The following is a 19,168-nucleotide window of genomic DNA, read 5'->3' as shown; positions in this document are numbered from 1 at the left end:
AGTTAAGTCTCCGACTCTTGATTTAGGCTCAGGTCATGATTTCAGGGTTGTGAGATTGAGCCCCATGTTAGGCTCCATGCTGGGCATGGAGCCTGCTTAAGATTTTCTCTGCCCCCTCCCTGTCTTAAAAAAAATTTTTTTTCTTTCTTTTCAGAAAAATCTGTGAGTTCAATATTTAAAATTTAGACTTAGACTACATAAGTGATTCGATACTTAAACTACCTAAATGAGCAATTCTACTTAGACCAGCAAAGGCTGTGCTCATGTTCTAGCTATATATATATATATTTTTTTTTTTTTTTAAGATTTTATTATTTGACAGAGAGAGAGATAGCAAGAGCAGGAACACAAGCAGGGGGAGTGGGAGAGGGAGAAGCAGGCTTCCCGCCGAGCAGGGAGCCCGATGTGGGACTCGATCCCAGGACCCTGGGATCATGACCTGAGCCGAAGGCAGACGCTCAACAACTGAGCCACCCAGGTGCCCCTAGCTATATATTAGTAAGCCTAGTGATGGTTTACACTTACAAAATGGCTTACAGTTCACAAAGCATTTTCATATACATTATGACTTTTGATGATCCTGTAAGGTATGTCAGTTTTAATGTTTTCACATTATAGCTGAGAAAGACCTCAAGAGGTTAAATGATCAACTCAAGTAGTATCAGGCAGCTGGAAAATGGCAGAGCCAAGGAACATACCCAGATATTCTGACCCACGCCTAACTGACTCGCAGAATTGAACACTTTCACAAAATAACTTTTATTGCTGTTCTTGTTACTGACACAGTTCCTCACATTTTTCCGTCTAGCAGTCCGAAGGGGTGTCATGCACTCAATATGACAGTAATTCTCAACTAGGAATCGGGGGAAGCTATGTGTGCTGTTTAAAGAGTCCACCTGTAGTTGGTTCTGCTGTGCAGCCTGATTGAGAATTACTGTGCTAGAGTAGCAGATAGTCATTGTTAACAAAAAGAGAGGGGGGAAAAGATTTTAAAAACGAAAAATGACTCATTCCTACTTCCCAGAGAGAATGCTATTAGCATTTTGATATATGTTCAGTCATTTATATCTGTATTAATCTTTTTTTTTTTTTTTTTTCAAAAATGAGATACTATAGATTGTTTTAAACCTTTTTTATGTAATTCACAAGCATCTTTATGGGGTTTTTTTTTTTAAATGTTTTATTTATTCATGAGAGTCAGAGAGAGAGAGGCAGAGGCAGAGGGAGAAGCAGGCTCCCCGCTTAGCAGGGAGCCCGATGCGGGACTCGATCCCAGGACCCTGGGATCGTGACCTGAGCCTAAGGCAGTCACTTAACCGACTGAGCCATCCAGGCGCCCAAGCATCTTTCTGTTTTATTAAACATCCGTCAGCATCATTTCATATTGACTGCAGAATATTCCATTTTGTGGTACATGTTGAGTTCGAGATGAAAATGGTTTCACGTACTTTCCCAGTCCCCAACAGTGTTCTCCTCGTATATGCATATGTGATTAATTTGAAGGAATCCAAAATCATTTAAAAGCTACCCCTCTTCTAGCTGTCATCTCCTATAGGTTTGACTTTCTGAATACTCCTTAAGTTTGTTGAACTTTTTTGTATTTATGTATTTGTTTTCATTTTTTTCATCTTTCTGTTTTAGGGTGCGGTACTAGCAGCTGTGTCAAGTCACAAATTCAACTCATTCTACGGGGATCCTCCTGAAGAGTTGCCAGATTTTTCTGAAGACCCTACCTCCTCAGGTAATTGGACTGTTTATTCATTCACCAGCGTGAATCATTTGGTGTCTCATCCTTTCTCTTCCATTCCTTTCCTATGAATCTAGTCAGATCCCCCAAGGAATTCTAAGGAAGTTTGTCAGCAACCAAATCCCATCCACGTGTGTCTAGTTCCTTTTAATTTTACTACTGAAGTTGCTTTCCCCTGCTGTTCCAAAACCAACATTTTACTTTTTTCTTTTTACTTCAGAAATTCTTCTTTCCCTTTCCCCACTCCAGACCCGACATTGCACTTCATCCAATCCAACGTTGTGGTCAGTCTTTTTGGATCTTTAGATCTTTAGATCTGAGTACCTTATACCCCAACAAAAAAAATTCCCCATGTCAACCATAGCAGATCAGACTTTGGGACAACCCTGCTTTTAATTTTATCTTTCAATGTAAACTGTCTTGTGACTTATCTCTCGATACAATTTAGAAGTTCTTCTCTTTTTATAAAGTCTGTAACACATATATACAAGCATTCAGGGGAGAAGAACACAGAAGAAGAGTTACCTATTTGGCTGAAATGTATATAGGTACTCCTGGGGGGAAGAAAAGCCACCAATGTTCACAAAATTATTTTATAAAACACTCAGATTTCCATTTTATTAGTGAGGTATTCTCAAGGATCATTTGTTAAAAATCCACAGTATCCATTTATATGTTTATGTAAATGCATGCATATGTCTGTTATACTCTTTAAATTTCACTGATGTACGTACGTATTTACGTCTGAATCATATGTCCTCTGCCCTCAGCTTTTCTTCCTTCTGACATTAGAGTCACTCAGTATTTGCCATGTGGTTGACTTTGGGCTGTTGGTTTGATTTTTATACATTTGGGGCTGCCCATTCAGTATTCATGTATTACCATTGGGACTCAAGGCCAAGGGCCCTTCCTAAAGCATGAGTTGTGTGTCTTTCACTATTAGCTATCCAGGAAGAATGGATGTGCTAATGCTTCTCTCCTGTTGGAACTGTGAGCATTTGTCAGCGTTTATGCTTCTTCCTTCTCTCTGTTTATACACGTATGTGCACAAACCTTCACATACACAGTTTCTTACCAATTGGTATGTGCTTATTACACCTTGTGGAAAAGAACAGGATCAAGTTTCCCATTCCAGTAGCTGTGTAGTTCCTCATTTTGACCTTTACCAATTGGGATGTGAATCTTCCTCTTTTGAGTAAAGGTGATTTCCAAAAACAATCAGAAATGGGAATCTTAGAAAAGAGACTCTATGAAGAGAAGGTCTTGCTGGTTTCCTCTTGCACTGACTTTGTGATTATCCAGAGCCCTTACCACATGAAAGGCAAGGCTGTAGTTGTGTTTCTAGGTGTGTCCTCCATGCTCCCTGTTGTTTCATGTCTGTCTTTTTCTCTCCCAGTCCATTTTGTTCCCTCCACCTGTAGCCTTTGAGTTGGTGTTAGCTCATACCTCTCCTCTCCTCACACTCGGTTTACAGTAGACCCATCTGGGGGGAGTGGATCCAGAAATGGTTTTATGTCATACTGTGACTACCTGATACAGTCACAAATTTGGAATAGATTGAGCGATTGTAGGTCAACATCTAATACCATTTTCATCTTTAGAATCGGGACTGGAGAGCCGTGTGGTCCTTGCAATAGCTTCACAGACCTAATCTTTAGTGTTAACCCCTTAATATGTACTTCTGCCTAGGAAGAGTTAAGTGAGCTCTTAAGTGTCCCTTTCTGTTAAAGAATTGGATTTTTCTTTTAGGGAAAGGAATTGTCTATAGTTATAAACATGCTTATTTTCTGTTAAATACATTTTTATCACCTAGTTTTTTTGTTTTTCAGTACAATCTGTAAATGATATGGTTGAAATAGTTTCTGATTGCAGCATTTGCTTTTTAAACAAAAAAGAAATTTCCCACATTGTCTTGCGGGTAGCCTGCAAGCTCTCGAATTAGTTGTTCACAGTTTCACATTCCCTCTTGCTTCCCTTTCCTGCAGTCACACCTTCTTTTGCCGAAATTTCTGGATCTTAATGATCTTGTAAGCAGTCTGTATCTTCATTTGACATGCAAACGGCTGTCTCTATTTTTAAATAGCAGGATGCTACGAATAAAAGACAAAAGAATCATTATGTAGTGTATGTGTCTGATCACCTCCCCTAAATGAAAAGGAAATTTTTTATGTATTCAGAAGTCAAAGACAAAGAACATTTTGAAGAAATTCTAATACTTTCGTAACTTTCTCACAGCTACCAAGAATTATTCATATGTTCCTAAGATTAATTTTTAATACTAAGCCATTAAAGGGAGGCACTGTACTATTTTATCAGCATCATTTATGAAATTGGTCTCTACCAGCAAACTTCCTTTTCTGCAACCAACAGTAATGGTTGTATGCTTGGTTGCAGAAAGCCTATTATATATTTTGTCTGGACTCACATAAGAGCTTTACACTTTCATAAAGTATTTTCATTTTCATTTCATTTTTTTAATGTTTTCATTTCAAGCCTCAATTCTTGTCAATGTAATTCTAATCCTTAAATTCCTCATCATTTATTTTAAGTTCCGACATTAACCTTTCTGCTATCTTTCTGTTTAAATCTGCATGGGTTTGTTTTACAATACAAAACAAAGCACCTTCCAGCATTACCTGAAAGTTCTAGCAAGCCCTGGGCAAAAAGAGAAAAATGGTCAGCAAGCTTGTGTTTGTTGGGTGGGGATGAGGGGGCAGGGAAGGAGGGGTTAGAGAGAAAACAATGTAAGGTCACCAACTGCTGTTTCTTAAGAAGGACAGTCTGTTTTTCATCTTTAGATAATCCCTGTTCTAGTCTTTCTATGAAATAATGGTAAGTAGGTCATTTTCTTTAATGACTTTGCTTGACAAAATTAAAATCCTATTTTGGTCCCCCAAAATTCTATTTAAGATCACAATTTAAAAATGAATTTAAAAATAATACCTTTCCCGATCTGTCATCTAAAGAGTCTAACATGTTTAGGTATGCTGTTTACATTGTAAAACAATTTTTATGTAAAAGATTATTTTTTCTATTTATCGAAATTAATCCATTACATATTCACTAGAATTTGTTGAGTTTAATCATATGATGAACAACAGTGTTCCTTTGTTACTTAACAATCCAAAGTAGAAATATTCCTTTCTCATATTTCAAATCAAAGAAGTCAGAATCCCAACCCAGTGTTTTAATGACTGAAATCCTTAACAGTCCCAGGGAATGTGCTCGTGGAACACAAGGATTCACTTTGGGCTCAGCTGGGGGACTGTGCTTCTTGTGGCTCATCTACTGGGCCCAACTGTAGCTTGATAACCTGCTTGCTCTAAAATCATACTGTTTGTTGTTTGTCCATATGCTGCCTTCCTCCTAGGACTTCTAGCAGCAGAAAGTAGGTATCCCTTTGTTTTCCTCTAAGCTTTATCTTTTATGCAAAAGTGTTTGGCTTTGCATGGTTCATAAGCAGCTTGACTTTCTCCTTGGCTGTTTGTGTTTAGATGTTTGATTATGAATTTTAACACTGCCTGACCATAAAATAAAAATGTGGCTGTATTGATTTCCTGAGGCACTGTCATACAAATAATACTAACTTCTCACTTTCATAAGAGGAAGATAGGCAGTGTTAAAATTTTAACTGCACTTAATATTATCTCACATCTGCATTTCAAGCACAAATACATTAATTTGGGAGAAAGGGTAACATTTTATTTTATAGTTCGCTTTCAAGAAAACTTTCAGGGTAAGTGAATTTTCCTTTGATTACATAATCTATAAGTGGTTTTTATTACTCTCTATAACTAACTGAATTTTTAGTTAATTAATATGGAGCTGTGGAATGAACTCCTGAATTTATGTGTCTCAGCAACTTTTACCATCAGAAAGATCATTTGTAAAGAATCATATAATGGCTAAATTTTAATTACAAAAGGACATGATTTGATTATGTGACGAGATTAAAGTAAAAAGTATGTAAAAAAAATTAGACACACAAATGAGTACAAGTAAAGCTAAGGCAATCTGAATAAGATGGGTGGATTGTATCAATGTCATTATTCTGAGTATGATATTATACTATAGTTCTGTAAAATGTTACTAATGAGGAAACCGAGCAAAGCATACAAGGGATCTCTGTATTATTTCTTACAACTGCATATGAATCTACAATTATTTCAATAATTTCAATTAAGACAATAGAATAAATCTTTACCTCTACATTGTGTTTACTGGGGGGAAGTATATAAGAGACAATGATAAATTAGAAAACTGGATGCTAATAATTGAATACATTGTCACATTCTCTTGCATTTGTTACTTGTAGCTCTAGTTGCAGCTGATTTAATATAAAAATCTCACAGTATGTTAATTATCTATTGCTGTGTATTGAATCCCTTCAAAGCAGGATTTATCCTCTCACACTTTCTGTGGGTCAGGAATCTGGGCATGGCTTAGCTGTGTGCCTCTGGCTTGAGATCTCTCATGAGACTACAGTCAAGCAGTCGTCCAGGGCTGCAGTCTCATCTGAAGGCCCAACTGTGGGCGATGGGGGGAGGAATCCTCTTCCAAACTCCCTGTCATGGTTGTTGATAGGCTTCAGTTCCTTACCGGCTATTGAGCCTCTCCATAGGGCTGCTCACAACACAGAAGTTTGTTTTCCCCAGCATGAATGATCAAAGACAAAGGGCACAAGTAAGAGTGCCCAAGACAAAAGCTACAGTCTTTATAACCTCATCTCGGAAGTGACATCCTCTCATTTCTGCCCTATTCTCTTCATTACAAGTGAGTTACTAAGTCCAGCCCACACTTCCAGGAAGGGATTTGATTATACAAGCGTGTGAATACCAGGAGGCAGGGATCGTGGGGGCCATCTTAGAGGCTGTCCACCACATACAAGTTAATGACAATTATAGTGTGAGACACTTCTTTGTAACTGCTTTTGTTTCTCCAGATTTAGCATGCCTCTCCTTTTTTTTTTTTTTTTTTTTTTTTTTAAGTAGACCTATCCTGTCATTTGGAAATGAAAGCATCTTGGAGGTATCAAGTAGTGCTTTTCTTTAGTTGTAAAGTTTTATATGAATGGGCATTTAACCAGCAGAATGTTATTTAGAATACTTTGACAAATTTGTGCCCAATGATGCTGCTGTTTGAAAACAGACCATTTTAACAAGCATAACGACATTAGAATTATAGCATCTGTACTTTGATAGAATCCATTTGCAGAGTTCTTTTAACTAATACTAAATTTTGCTGTGTCTGCACGATATACAAAAAGAATCTAAAGGATTTATCACCATGTGTAAGTTTTCATAGCTTGAATTGGATACAGTGCAATGCTTAAGTCCAAAATACAGTGTCCATTACAGGATTCACTATTGCTTATACCTTGATTGTTAACCAGAATTTGCTTTGTATAGTGGGAATAAAAGCTGTTGTCCAGGGAGGGAAGGGAGGCATTTGACTGCAAAGGGACAAGAGGGAACTTTTTTGAAGAGATGAAAATGTACACTTAAATTGGTGAATTTCAACTTAATAAATTATACTTTAGTAAGCAGATTTTTTTAAAACACTGTTGTGCTTACAGGGTGGGGCTTTGACTGGGTGGGTGATAGGAATGTGTGTGTTGTGGATTCAGGGTTGTATAAATGGGATTGCTAATACAACAGGAAAGAGGCTATTGGTTAACTCTTCAGAAAAAGCTAGACTAGATGCAGATGCTGAATTTGCTCAGTGATACTGGGTTTTATAGCTATACATATAATTTTTAAATATACACGTACAAATTTTTGTTACTGAAATAGCTGCATATATGTGTATGCAGTTATCAGATGTATGTAGTATGTACATTTATCAAAATTCATTGAATGGTACACTTAAGAATTGTATATTTCACTCTGTGTATACTTTACCTGAGACAGAAAGAGAGGTATTAAAATCGATGCCAAAGTGTTTAGGGGTGCACTATAGTAATGTTGACCACTCTGCTGCATAACATGAATTGATGTTCCCAGTTAAAGTGTATGATTATCAACCTAATTTTTAGATACAAACTTGCTTAACAAATGAATTGTGCAGAAATTAAAATAAAATACTATCCTGAAGGCAGGGCTTAGTTACTTTCTAATAAATTTATCATTGTGAAAGTTTGGACCAAGGCCTACAAAAATAAACCTTATATGGGAAATAAAATTGAGATTAAAGAGAAGATAAAAATTGGATATCCTCTCATTACCCAATGCAAATTATTCAGATGTGTTGCTGAGGGTGAAACGTGGTTTCTGGAGGAGCCCATCTGAAGTAGAAGGACTCAGTGTTACAGACTTGACTTTGGGGACTTGCTCTTCTGCTCACTGCTGCGGCCCCAAGGTCATTTGACCTTGTGGAGCCTCCAGTTTACCAAGTATAAAAAAACTTGCCTACAGGATGGGATTATTGTGGAATCATATAAGGTAATGAGTATAAAAGCATTTTGGAAGTCAAAAACTGACATACAAATAAAAGTACCAAAATAATTTTATTATGACTTTAAGGAAAATGGGGCTGTGCAATAAGCTGTTTTCTGTGGTTAACTGTTACGTTATAATTCTTCAGAATTTACTCAGAAAAAAATCATTTTACTCAAACACATTTCATTGTGTCCTTTTGTACAAAGCCCCCTAACAAAGTGCAGCCTGGAATACAAAAGTGAATAAAATACCTACAGTCCTGCCCTTACACAGATTGCCCTCTGAGGTGAACTTGTGTGCTATTTATTGATTGATTTTTTTCAAGGCAGTTACAACTTTATTCAAAGGCTTTATGGGGGGGGGGGAAACACACCCTTTTCAGTTTTTGAGAAAAGTGAAGAGTTCTTTTGACTATGACAGTATTAATCCACGAAATAAATACTAATAGCAGTTAAGAGCCTCTGTGTGTGCTGTGCTGTGTTAAGTCGTGTTGTCTTCATTATTACTACTGCCTCGGTGTTTAAAACAAATAGCAATGGAAAAGAAGTGTCTATGTACATTTATATTTTATACTGAATGGAGAAATTACGGGACTTTTAGATCGGCTTAGTACTGAACTGCAGGTATCAATGATACATATATATCAGACAAAGAATGTTTTTCTGTCATTCTGCTGGTCATACCCAAAGAAAGAAAGAACAGAACTAGAAGGGGGGGGTCAATGGAAGGTGTTAAATGATCAAGGGTAAAGAAAGATTTTGAGGTTAGACCAAAACTATGTGTTTATTCAATGTAAAAGATAAAGGAGAAATGGAAGAAAGCTGTAATTTTCCTACCTAATTTCAGAAACTTAAAATTTGGGGCACTTTTCAGAAACTGAAACAGGTGGCTCAAGTACAGCTATGGAAATACTTCCTCTTATGATTGAAAACCCACAAAGTTAACCACATTTGAGTACAAGATAAGACTATAAATCAGTTCAGAAACCGTGACAAGCTCCAAGGAGGGTCAATAGACCCGTTGAGCTGATGGGTCTTGCTTCCTGGAAACACCGGATAACAGATGCCTCTGTGCTTTCCAGCAAAGCATTCACTGCGTCCTTTGGAGCAGATTAGACCACAGGTGGAGGTGTTGAATTCCTGCTCATCCACCTCCTCTCTAAGTTTGTCCCAGCTCCTCATTCGGCAGCCTATTTCTGCGACACTTTGTTTTTTCCTCTTGTATATCATTTACTTCAGGGTATAGGATGTCTGAGAGCCCCTTCCTCAAGGCCAGGGATCATACCTGTTTTCTCAAAAGCCCCTGCCTAGCACCTGGCAAAAAGCAGGAATGTTCAATAAAGATTTTGGTTATTGTCTGACCCGACAGGGGTCAGGTTCTTTTCTAACCTCCATATCCATGCATAAACCACATGTAGCTTCTTGTCACTCTTTCTCCCATGTTTCCTAGTACAGCCAATTCGTGTAGTAAGTCAGGCAGAGCATAGACTTCAGAGCCAGACACGCTGGGCCTGAGTTTTGGTTCTACCATTTCTAGCTGTGACCTTCTTTGAACCTCAGTTCCCTATCTAGAAAGGTCAGGTAACATATCTACCTTACTGCATTGTCCTGAGGATGTTCCTGGCACATAATAAACACTCGAGAACTGGGAGCCCCTGTTGTTATTATTATGTTTCTTTAGAACTTCATTAATTCAGTGCATACTTTGTGGGTGTTCTGAAATGAATCAAATATAGACATGCCATAAGGACCTCATAGCACAGAAGAGTGAACAAGTACACATGTAGGGTCACCTGTGGAGTATGCATGCTGGTGGGACAGGAATTGCGTGGAGCTCTGGGGATTCACAGATGAGCAAGTGGTACAGCCAGAATCGCTTCCCAGTGGTTAGATTTGCCATCTTGGTATTCACTAGGATACAAGGTTGTTTTATTTTCATCTTATAGTATTAATAAACTGCCACCTAGATTATGTATTCACATAAGCAATGCTGGTAGAGACCATAAAAACTAGGTAAGATTCCATTAAGATAATGAAAATGATAATTAGGTTTTTGTAGTATCTGTTGAATTTTTTTAATGTACAAAAAAACATTTCGTTGGTATTTCTGTCATTGCAGTTTTAAGTCCAGAAGTTTAGAACTGGCTTTAGTGACTATAAACCTGGTATCATTTAACCCTGCTGTTGATGATGTGCTGGGGTCAGGGGTTCCATGGGACATTTGGAACTAATTTCTTCACATCATCTCTTGTTTTACAAGGCTTTCAGTAAGGGATGATGAGAGAGCTGGCTTTGAACTAATTTCCAGAGTTTTTTTCCCTACTCAGAACGATGTAAAAGTCACAAGAAGAACAGGTAGAAGGAAGTGGATTTGGTTAATACCTTTTCAGGAACAGCAAGGGAAATGAGGACTGATTTGTGCCTTGTACGTTTTTTTGTCCTACTTAATACCCACTTAATGTTTTCAGTGAAAGAATACCAAGAGCCTGGTAGGCATAATTACTCAAAACTTGAAAGTATCCACGGTCCTTTCAATAGATAAATGGTCAAACTTTGGTACATCCTTGCAATGGAATACTACCCAACAATAAAAAGGATTATGCCATGGATACCCACGACAACCTGGATGAATCTCTAGGGAGTTACGCTGGGTCAAAAAAGCCAATCACAAAAGATTACATACTGTATGGTTTCATTTATATAGCATCCTCGAAATGACAAAATTATAGAAATGGAGAACAGATTAGTAGTTGCCAAGGGTTAGGAGGGGAATAGGGTAGGAATAAATGAGGATAGTTATAGAAGGGCCAAATGAAGGATCCTTGTGGTGATGGAAATATTCTGTAGCTTGCCTGTGCCAATGTCAGTCTCCCAGTTGTGATGTTGTGTGAGTTTTGCAAGATGTTACTTTTGAGGGGAACTGGGTAAAGGGCACATGAGATCTCTCTGTATTATTTCTTACAACTTCATGTGAATCTACAATTATCTCAAAAAGTCAAATTTGTTTTAAAAAAAAAAAAAAAGCCGGGGCGCCTGGGTGGCTCAGATGGTTAGGCGTCTGCCTTCGGCTCAGGTCATGATCCCAGGGTCCTGGGATCGAGCCCCGCATCTGGCTCCCTGCTCAGTGGGGAGCCTGCTTCTCCCTCTCCCACTCCCCCTGCTTATGTTCCCTCTGTGTCTCTCTCTCTCAAATAAATAAATAAAATCTTAAAAAAAAAAAAAAAATGTTAAAAAAAAAAAGCCACAGTAATTTCCACATGGACAACCACTTGATTTGTAGCTTACACCCTGAATTGTTAACATAATGAAATCATACTGCAAAAAGCAGTTGCTTATATAGCAACGTTTTTTCTGTTGTAGAAAACTTGGAACATATGGACAAGAATAGAATGAAGTATAAATAGGAAAGTAAAGATCACTGCTGTTACGCTTTCGGTGTATTTCATTCTGTTTTTTTCCTGAGTTTGTATATCTATTTTTTTCAGTCATAATCGGGAATATACAGTTTATGTGGTTTTGCATTCTGCTTTCTTGAATTTTATATCATGAGGATTTCTCTATGTCTTTAAAATTTTTCAAAAGTAATTTCCATTTGGCTATATACTCCGTTATATAGATGTTCTGTATTTAATCATTTTCTAAGTATTTGCTATTTTCCCCCATTTTATATGATAAATATCCTCATACATAAGTCTTTTTTGCATTTCCTAGTTTTTCCTTAAGGTAGATTTTTGTAAATGGAATTACTGAATCAAAGTACAGGAGTGTTTTTAAGGCTCTTTGATACATGTTACCAGATTGCATTCTGGGAAAGTGATACTAATTTACATTCTCACCAATAAGTACATGTGATTGGATGAGGTCCAAGACCAAAAGTAATCAGAAACAGCATAGAGTTCCATAGAGAACAGAAAGATTCAAGATTTTTATCATTATCTAAAGCAGAATTTCTGAACCTCAGCACTACTGACAGTTTGGGCTGCATAATTCTTTCTTGTGAAAGGCTGTCGTGAGCATTGTAGGATGTTTAATAGCACCCCAGGCCTTACACACTAGATGATAGTAGCACAAACTGTCCCCCCACCACCACCAGAGTTGTGACAACAGAAATGTCTCCAGACTGCCAGATGTCCGCCCTGGGGGGCAAAATCGCCACTGGTTGGAAACTATTGATCCAAGACTTACACGTGTAATGAGGCACTTATTAGAATTTCTCAAACACTAATGTTCTGAAGCCTAGCCTCTTAGGGTTCTTTCTCTGGAGTATGTATGTGCATGTTGTCTACAGAGTCAAATAGGCTTATCATTTCTTTAAGGCCGTGTAAGTGACTTTGTTGCTCCCCAGTATATATCTTTCTCCACTAATACCTCTCTGGATTCCTGGTTATAAGAAGAAATTTAAAGAAAGTGATCACACTACCATTTCCTTTGCCCTACAAAAATGAGTTGCCCTAATATTTAATGTGGTATTTGGAAGTGTCAGTCAATACACTCAGCCTTTGTCTTTGTCTTTTGAATAAAAAGGGCCCAACAGATTGAGAACAACTTGATTCTCTTGACTTTGTAAAGGAAGGAGAAAGAATGCATTGGGATCTTTGCTAACTTAAGTTTGAGCCTTAAAAATCCTAAGAAGCTGGGGCTCCTGGGTGGTTCAGTCAGTTAAGCCTCCGACTTGATCACAGCTCAGGTCTTAAACTCAGGGTCTTGAGTTCAAGCCCCACATTGGGCTCCATGCTGTGCATGGAGCTTACTTTAAGGAAGAAAAAAATCCTAAGAAGCTTATTTTACTCAGCAGGAGCACCCATCCTTCAAAGGTTTTTCCCTCAAAGCTACAGCTGGCTTTACCTTCAGTTCTTGATGGGATACACTTGTACGAAAGGCTCACCTGTGTTAGTTCTATAATATTTTAAAACATCATGGGGTCGTGGAAATGACACACTCTTCCTGATGTATAACTTGCTGCACCCAGATCTTCCAGTAGCTCAGTTATAGTTGACAGATTTCCTTAATTCAAGTAAGACCAGCTTCAGTGTACTCTGAAAAATGAGAAGCACACAAATACATTGTGACAAACAGAAACTCACTGAAAATACTCTATCCTTAAGCGATATGAAGTTCATTTAAGTCTGTCCAGTAAAGACATGAACCTTTGAAGTTATGTTTGTTGGTCCATTGTTCTGAAATGCAAGATTGAGGCTACAAAGGTTAGTTTGACGTTGACTTTCTGTACTGGCTGTTTCTTTTCTGTTTGTTCCCCTTAGGAGCAGTCTCACAGGTCCTGGACAGCCTGGAAGAAATTCACGCACTTACAGACTGCAGTGAAAAGGACTTAGATTTTCTACACAGTGTTTTCCAGGATCAGCATCTCCACACGCTACTAGATGTAAGTCTGTCTGGGGCTTTTTTATGACTTATTTATTTTTAGTGAATTGAATAGTGTACCTTTTTTACTTTACATGAATTTCCAGGTGTCCATCATAACAGTCCATTTTCAGTCTTAAGTCTGTGAGAAATGTGGGAAATCATCCATTATAGATTCATAATTGAAATAAAGTATATATAGTACAAAAGCAATGTGGTCTAGCAAGTCACTGTAAAAAGAATTTGTGTGTGTGTGTGTGTGTTTCTGTTAAAAGAATCCCTCTTCTCTAGAGAAACGCTCCTAAACAGATACAAAGATGCAGGGACATGAACATTAATCATAGAATGTGCGTAAGAGTGAACATAGGGCAACAGGGAAATAAACAATGGCATATACACTCCTAATAAGGAATATTAGGCAGCAGGTGAAAAGAATGAGATTGGGGGGTGGCGCCTGGGTGGCTCAGATGGTTAAGTGTCTGACTTTGGCCCAGGTCGTGATCTCAAGGTCCTAGGATGGAGCCTGTGACTCCCTGCTCAGCGGAGAGCCTGCTTCTCCCTCTGCCCCGGCCCCTCCCCACATTCGTACTGTCTCTCTCTTTCTCTCTCTCTCTGTCAAATAGAGAAACAGCAAGAGAGGGAACACAAGCAGGGAGAGTGGGAGAGGGAGAAGCAGGCTTCCCGTGGAGCAGGGAGCCCGATGCGGGGCTCGATCCCAAGACCCTGGGATCATGACCTGAGCCGAAGGCAGACCCTTAATGGCTGAGCCACCCAGGTGCCCCTAAATAAATAAAATCTTTTAAAAAAAATAAAACACTGAACCTGAAGCATGAGTATAACAGAGAGAAAAGTAAATAAGATACTGTGCAGTGGACACATACATTTCATAGTTAACAAGGCTGGTTTTCATAGACTTTGTCTTCTTAAAACATAAGAATATGTTATCATTAAATATGACAGACTCCACTGATAGCAGATTGAGATACAAAGAAAAATCAGAAGCTGAGAGTTCATCTCTGCCTTTATTTCAGTCACATTTTAAGTAAGATACCTTTCTTAGGTAACTTGATTTCAGCAGTGAAAACTTTCTTAGTACATAGTAATCTGCTAGCACATGTTAGTCTTTTTACAAGAAAAACCTTCCCTTTATAAGAGAATGGTATTTTCTTTGGGGTGCCTAGAACTGTTTGGTGCTAACTCTGATTAATCCACCATAGGACACAAATTACACCAATACAGTGTTCCCCAGAATGTGTTCTGCAGAACATTGCTCTGGGAGATGATGATGGGTGTTGCCATGGAGGAGGAAGGGAGTAGATCTTAAATGTATTGGCTAAATTATGTATTCACTAAGTAAGTTAGGGAAATGCTACATTCGTTATCTTTTATACAGATTCACAGTGGATATTAGTATATTAACAGCTCTGAGACATCCCATAGCAAAGAAACCAGATTGACTTTAATAGCATTTCTCAAACTAACTTGGGCACAGAACTTTTATTCACAATCCTGTCCCGTTGTTGAGGACCAGTTTGGGAAACACTAAGCCAAGAGCATTGCATTACGGTTCAACTTCACACTAAGTGCAGTCGTAGGTAACCTACAGTTGCATCTTCCATAAATGCAGTCAAATCAAATTATCAGATTTTAAGAATTAGTTTGGCTTTTTTATATAGTGTCTGTATTAATGAGGCCTGACCAACTGCTGTAGCATGCAATCCTAAAATTTGAGGGGCTTAACAGAATAAAAGTTTATTTCTTGCTCACATCACAGTCCAGTGCAGGTAGATGATGGCGGGGGGAGGGTCTCTTCCACACAGTCCTTCAGGGATCAGGCCTCTTCTGCTGCATCGTTTGCACGCAGCAGCAGATGAACGAAAATGGAGAATTTTACAGGCTCATAGTAGGAAATAGGCAATATCACTTTGCCCACATTCCAATGGCAAATACTAGTTACATGCCTACCTAGCTGCAAGAGAGCTGGGAAACATACTTTTAAAAATGTGCTAAGTGAAATAAGCCAGAGGGGGAAATATAAATACTGCATGGTATCAAAGTCAGACTCCTAGAAACAGTAGAATGGTTGCCCTAGGCCGGGGGTCTGGGAAATGAGGAGAGGTTGGTAGAAGGGTACAGGCTTTCACTTCTGTGATGAGTAAGGTCTGAGGGTCTAATATATAACATGGTGACTGTAGTTGATAATTCTGTATTGTATAATGAAAGAGAGAGTAGGACTTAAGTGTTCTCACGGGGCGCCGAGGTGGCTCAGCCTGTTGGACGTCTGACTCTTGATTTCGGCTCAGGTCATGATGTCAAGGTCAGGAGATCAAGCCCCATGTCGGGTTCCACACTGGGAGTGGAGCCTCCTTAAGATTCTTTCTCCCTCCCTCTCTCTCTGCCCCTCCCCCACTACGTGTGAGAGTCAAAAAGGGGGGAACTTAAGTGTTCTTAGAAAAAAGAAGATAAATATGTAAGGTGAAGAATGTGTTAATTAACTTGATTGTGGAACCCTTTCACAGTGTACACATTTATCAAATCCTCACGTTGTATACTTTACATATATTACAATTATGTTTGTCAGTTGTCCTTCAATAAAGCTAACAAATGCATTCAGGAGGATAAGGAAATGGCTCTTCTCTTTAGTGTAATTTGTCTTAAGTAATTTGAGGACATTTTCAGACAAGTTTAATTTTAAGTAACTGTTACTTTCCTCAGGTACCAGAAAGCCTTTGAAATTCATTCTATTAACATTCCTTCCTCTTCTTTATTCATTGGCTTCTTTATCTGTGTTGTCTATCATTGCTTCATAGGATACGGAAGGTTTTCGCAAATGTGAATTTCCCACACAAGTCCTATCCTTTACTGGAACTAGCAAGTGGAATATTTGAAAGAAGCTGTAGCAGAGCATGGAGATTGGTTTATTTCAGTGTAGTCAGTGATTAGGTCATTGCTGGGATCTGCTGACCTTTTAGATGAAGGACTTTTTGTCATTTAAAGGCTCAGAGAAGCCCAAACTGGTTTTCAAGGTTACATTTTTCTGACAAGTGTAACAAGGTATCTGAGCCCACCCAGCTTGAGACTGAGGGGAAATCGAAGAACATCACTAGCTTCTACAAGGAGGGGCAGGTACTCAGACACAGACTGGACGTTGGAACTGAGCCAGGTGGCCGCTTATTGCCCAATGCTAAGCCCTTCAGACCTCACTGAAAACATGTGCTTTGAATAACTGCTGTGTTCTTGGGTCAACATTGTCACAACTTAAGAAGAGATTCCTAGGTGTTAGGAAAAACATGCTTAAAGTTCCTTTGGATTCTTATGAATGATAAACTTAAGAAAGTACAGTGTCAGCATCTGCCCTATCAGTGCATCTCAGTTGGTGTGGACTGAGAAGGCTCTGTGCCCAGGAAAAAGATGCCATGTCTGCAGAATTTTGCAGACAAGTGCTACACGTGAACCCCAGAACCTCCCACCCCCAGAAATGACCGGACCATAAGGCTGTCTGTCCCCAGGCAGTGCTGGGTTCTAAAGATCCAAACTGACCCATCCGTCAGTGAAAAGCTTAATCATCATGAATGACCTAAGCCGTCATTGGAATGTGCTCTCGTAATCTAGAGCCCATGAATATGGTTCATTAAACTCTTGTCTCAGAACTAACAGACTACATTTCAATAATATAATCAATGAAGTATTCAAGTAGCTGCCATATAGAGAAATCTAATGATTAAAACAATTTTTAATATTTTAAGTGCTTACGTAAAAAGGAACATGGTATGACCAACTCTGGAGAAAAAGCTTTTAAACTTTGACCATTCATGTCTCTTCCTTCTAATGTTCCATAGCCCATGCTTGGCTTGGAATCGTTTTGTTTTACAGAATCAACACTGGTTCCTTTTTGAAGAATTCCAGGTAGTGACACCTAGTGGCATAGTTTTGTGGACCATGGATTGATTGTCACTTAATCCCACCGAGCCATTTTGTGAACTGTCTTTATTATATTTAAATAATTCCTGTTATTTCAACAACACTCTAAACAGCTAAGTTTGAGGTCATCATTTTTAAGCTGACAAAAAGAAACAGGATTAAGTTCCTACAGGAGACTAAAGATCATCTAGTACTTTATTTTTTCTAGTCATGCCTTCAAAATAATAAGCTGAAAAATGCAAAGAAATATTATTAGAATTTAAAGGAAACCAAACATCTGTTGTGTTGAGAGAATTTACATTAAAACAAAAGGAGAAATGCTGTGGTTGCACTGAGAGGGGAAATGCTTTCTGATTTGAATTCTAGTAAAACATGTCTAGCTCAGTCTGTAGTGAGAAATTAGAAAGCAAGAAAGGAAACAGATCCAGAAACTTCTAAATGTTTGTTCCCCAACCAGTTCTACCTGGCACACACATGCTACTCCTCATTTCGTGGGGAGAAATAAAGAGGCTTGATAAGGAACCGTGTTTGGTCCAGCTTGGTCCATATGTCTGTTTTCACAAATTACAAGCACAGGTGCAGAGATGGTCTGTGCAGAAAATATACAGATCAGTTTTATTAGTAAAACACAGTTTGGCATGTGTATGAGTTTGCTGAGGCTGCCACAACAAAGGGTCACAAACTGGGTGGCTTAAAATAACAGAATCTATTCTCTCTCAGTTTGGGAGGCCAGAAGTCCTAAATCAAGCTGTCAGCAGGGCCATGCTCCCTCCAAAGGCCCCAGGGAAGACTCCTTCCATGGCTCTTCCAGCTCCTCGTAGTTGCCTGCAATCCCTGGGGTTCCTTGGCTTATAGATGCATCCCTCCAGTCTCAGACCCCAACTTCACATGGCATTTTTCTCTGGCTGGGTGTGACTCTGTGTCTTTACACAGCTTCTTAAAAAAAAAACACACCAGTCATTGAATTTAGGGCCTGCCCTAATCCAGTATGACCCTCTCTTAATTACATCTTCAAAGACCCTATTTCCAAATAAGGTCAGATTCTGAGGCTCCAGGCAGAAATGAATTCTGAGGGGAGAGTATTCAGCCCACTACACGTGGAAAACTGGTTTTGCCCTGAATTGATTCTTCTAGTGTGAGTGTAAGTTACACAAATTTAAAAATGAAACGTTACCTGGTCACTCGTTAAGCGAGCTTTGTTGGGAATTAGTGTTAAGGTGTACTTACATCTTTTAATGATATTTTGAGTTAGTTTTGGGTTGCAACTTGTATGTGATACATTGGATTGTCAGATGACAGATGCATTTTTAGAATGAAAAATCAAGAGGCTTTTTCAGTTAAAAAGCATTTTGCAAATGTTATTCAGTGGCGATTCTCGATCTTCTCAATATCTTGTGGAAATTTTCCTGTTGCAGAATAAATGTTTACTTTGTAAGTCAACAATGTTATAAAACATTGTTAAATGACACATTTCTATCTCTCTCTCTGCCAAACTTTGACAACTAGTTTTAAACATTCACCCACCATCTGTCATACCTCTGAACAGCTGTTAGCATTCATTATAGACTGCTGTTTCCATGGTAAATGCGAATCCCCACCTATTAAGATTATTTTTGTGGGAAGTCCTAAAATTATGTTTAATTTTTGATTAGATTAATAGAGCAGAAACTCACTGCAGTACAACTTAATACTTTTTATATTGA

At 38.5% G+C, this 19,168-nt stretch overlaps 1 protein-coding gene across 3 annotated transcripts in view; it reads left to right on the top strand.

The window, feature by feature from the left end:
• The window catches only part of CASK (calcium/calmodulin dependent serine protein kinase), a 346,878-nt gene that overhangs the window by 246,353 nt on the left and 81,357 nt on the right, over positions 1-19,168 (top strand). For all 3 annotated transcript variants that reach the window (XM_035003264.1, XM_035003263.1, XM_035003270.1), the window contains exons 10-11: positions 1,642-1,741; positions 13,445-13,566. In XM_035003264.1, the coding sequence (XP_034859155.1) occupies positions 1,642-1,741; positions 13,445-13,566 (222 nt within the window). The remainder of the gene's footprint in view (positions 1-1,641; positions 1,742-13,444; positions 13,567-19,168) is intronic.

The sequence above is a fragment of the Mirounga leonina genome, unplaced genomic scaffold (genome assembly GCF_011800145.1).
Source record: "Mirounga leonina isolate KUSES-001 unplaced genomic scaffold, KU_Mleo_1.0 Mir_101609, whole genome shotgun sequence".
Lineage (NCBI taxonomy): Eukaryota > Metazoa > Chordata > Mammalia > Carnivora > Phocidae > Mirounga > Mirounga leonina.
Note: the sequence above shows the minus strand (reverse complement) of the source record. Positions and strands in the feature narration are given on the sequence as shown.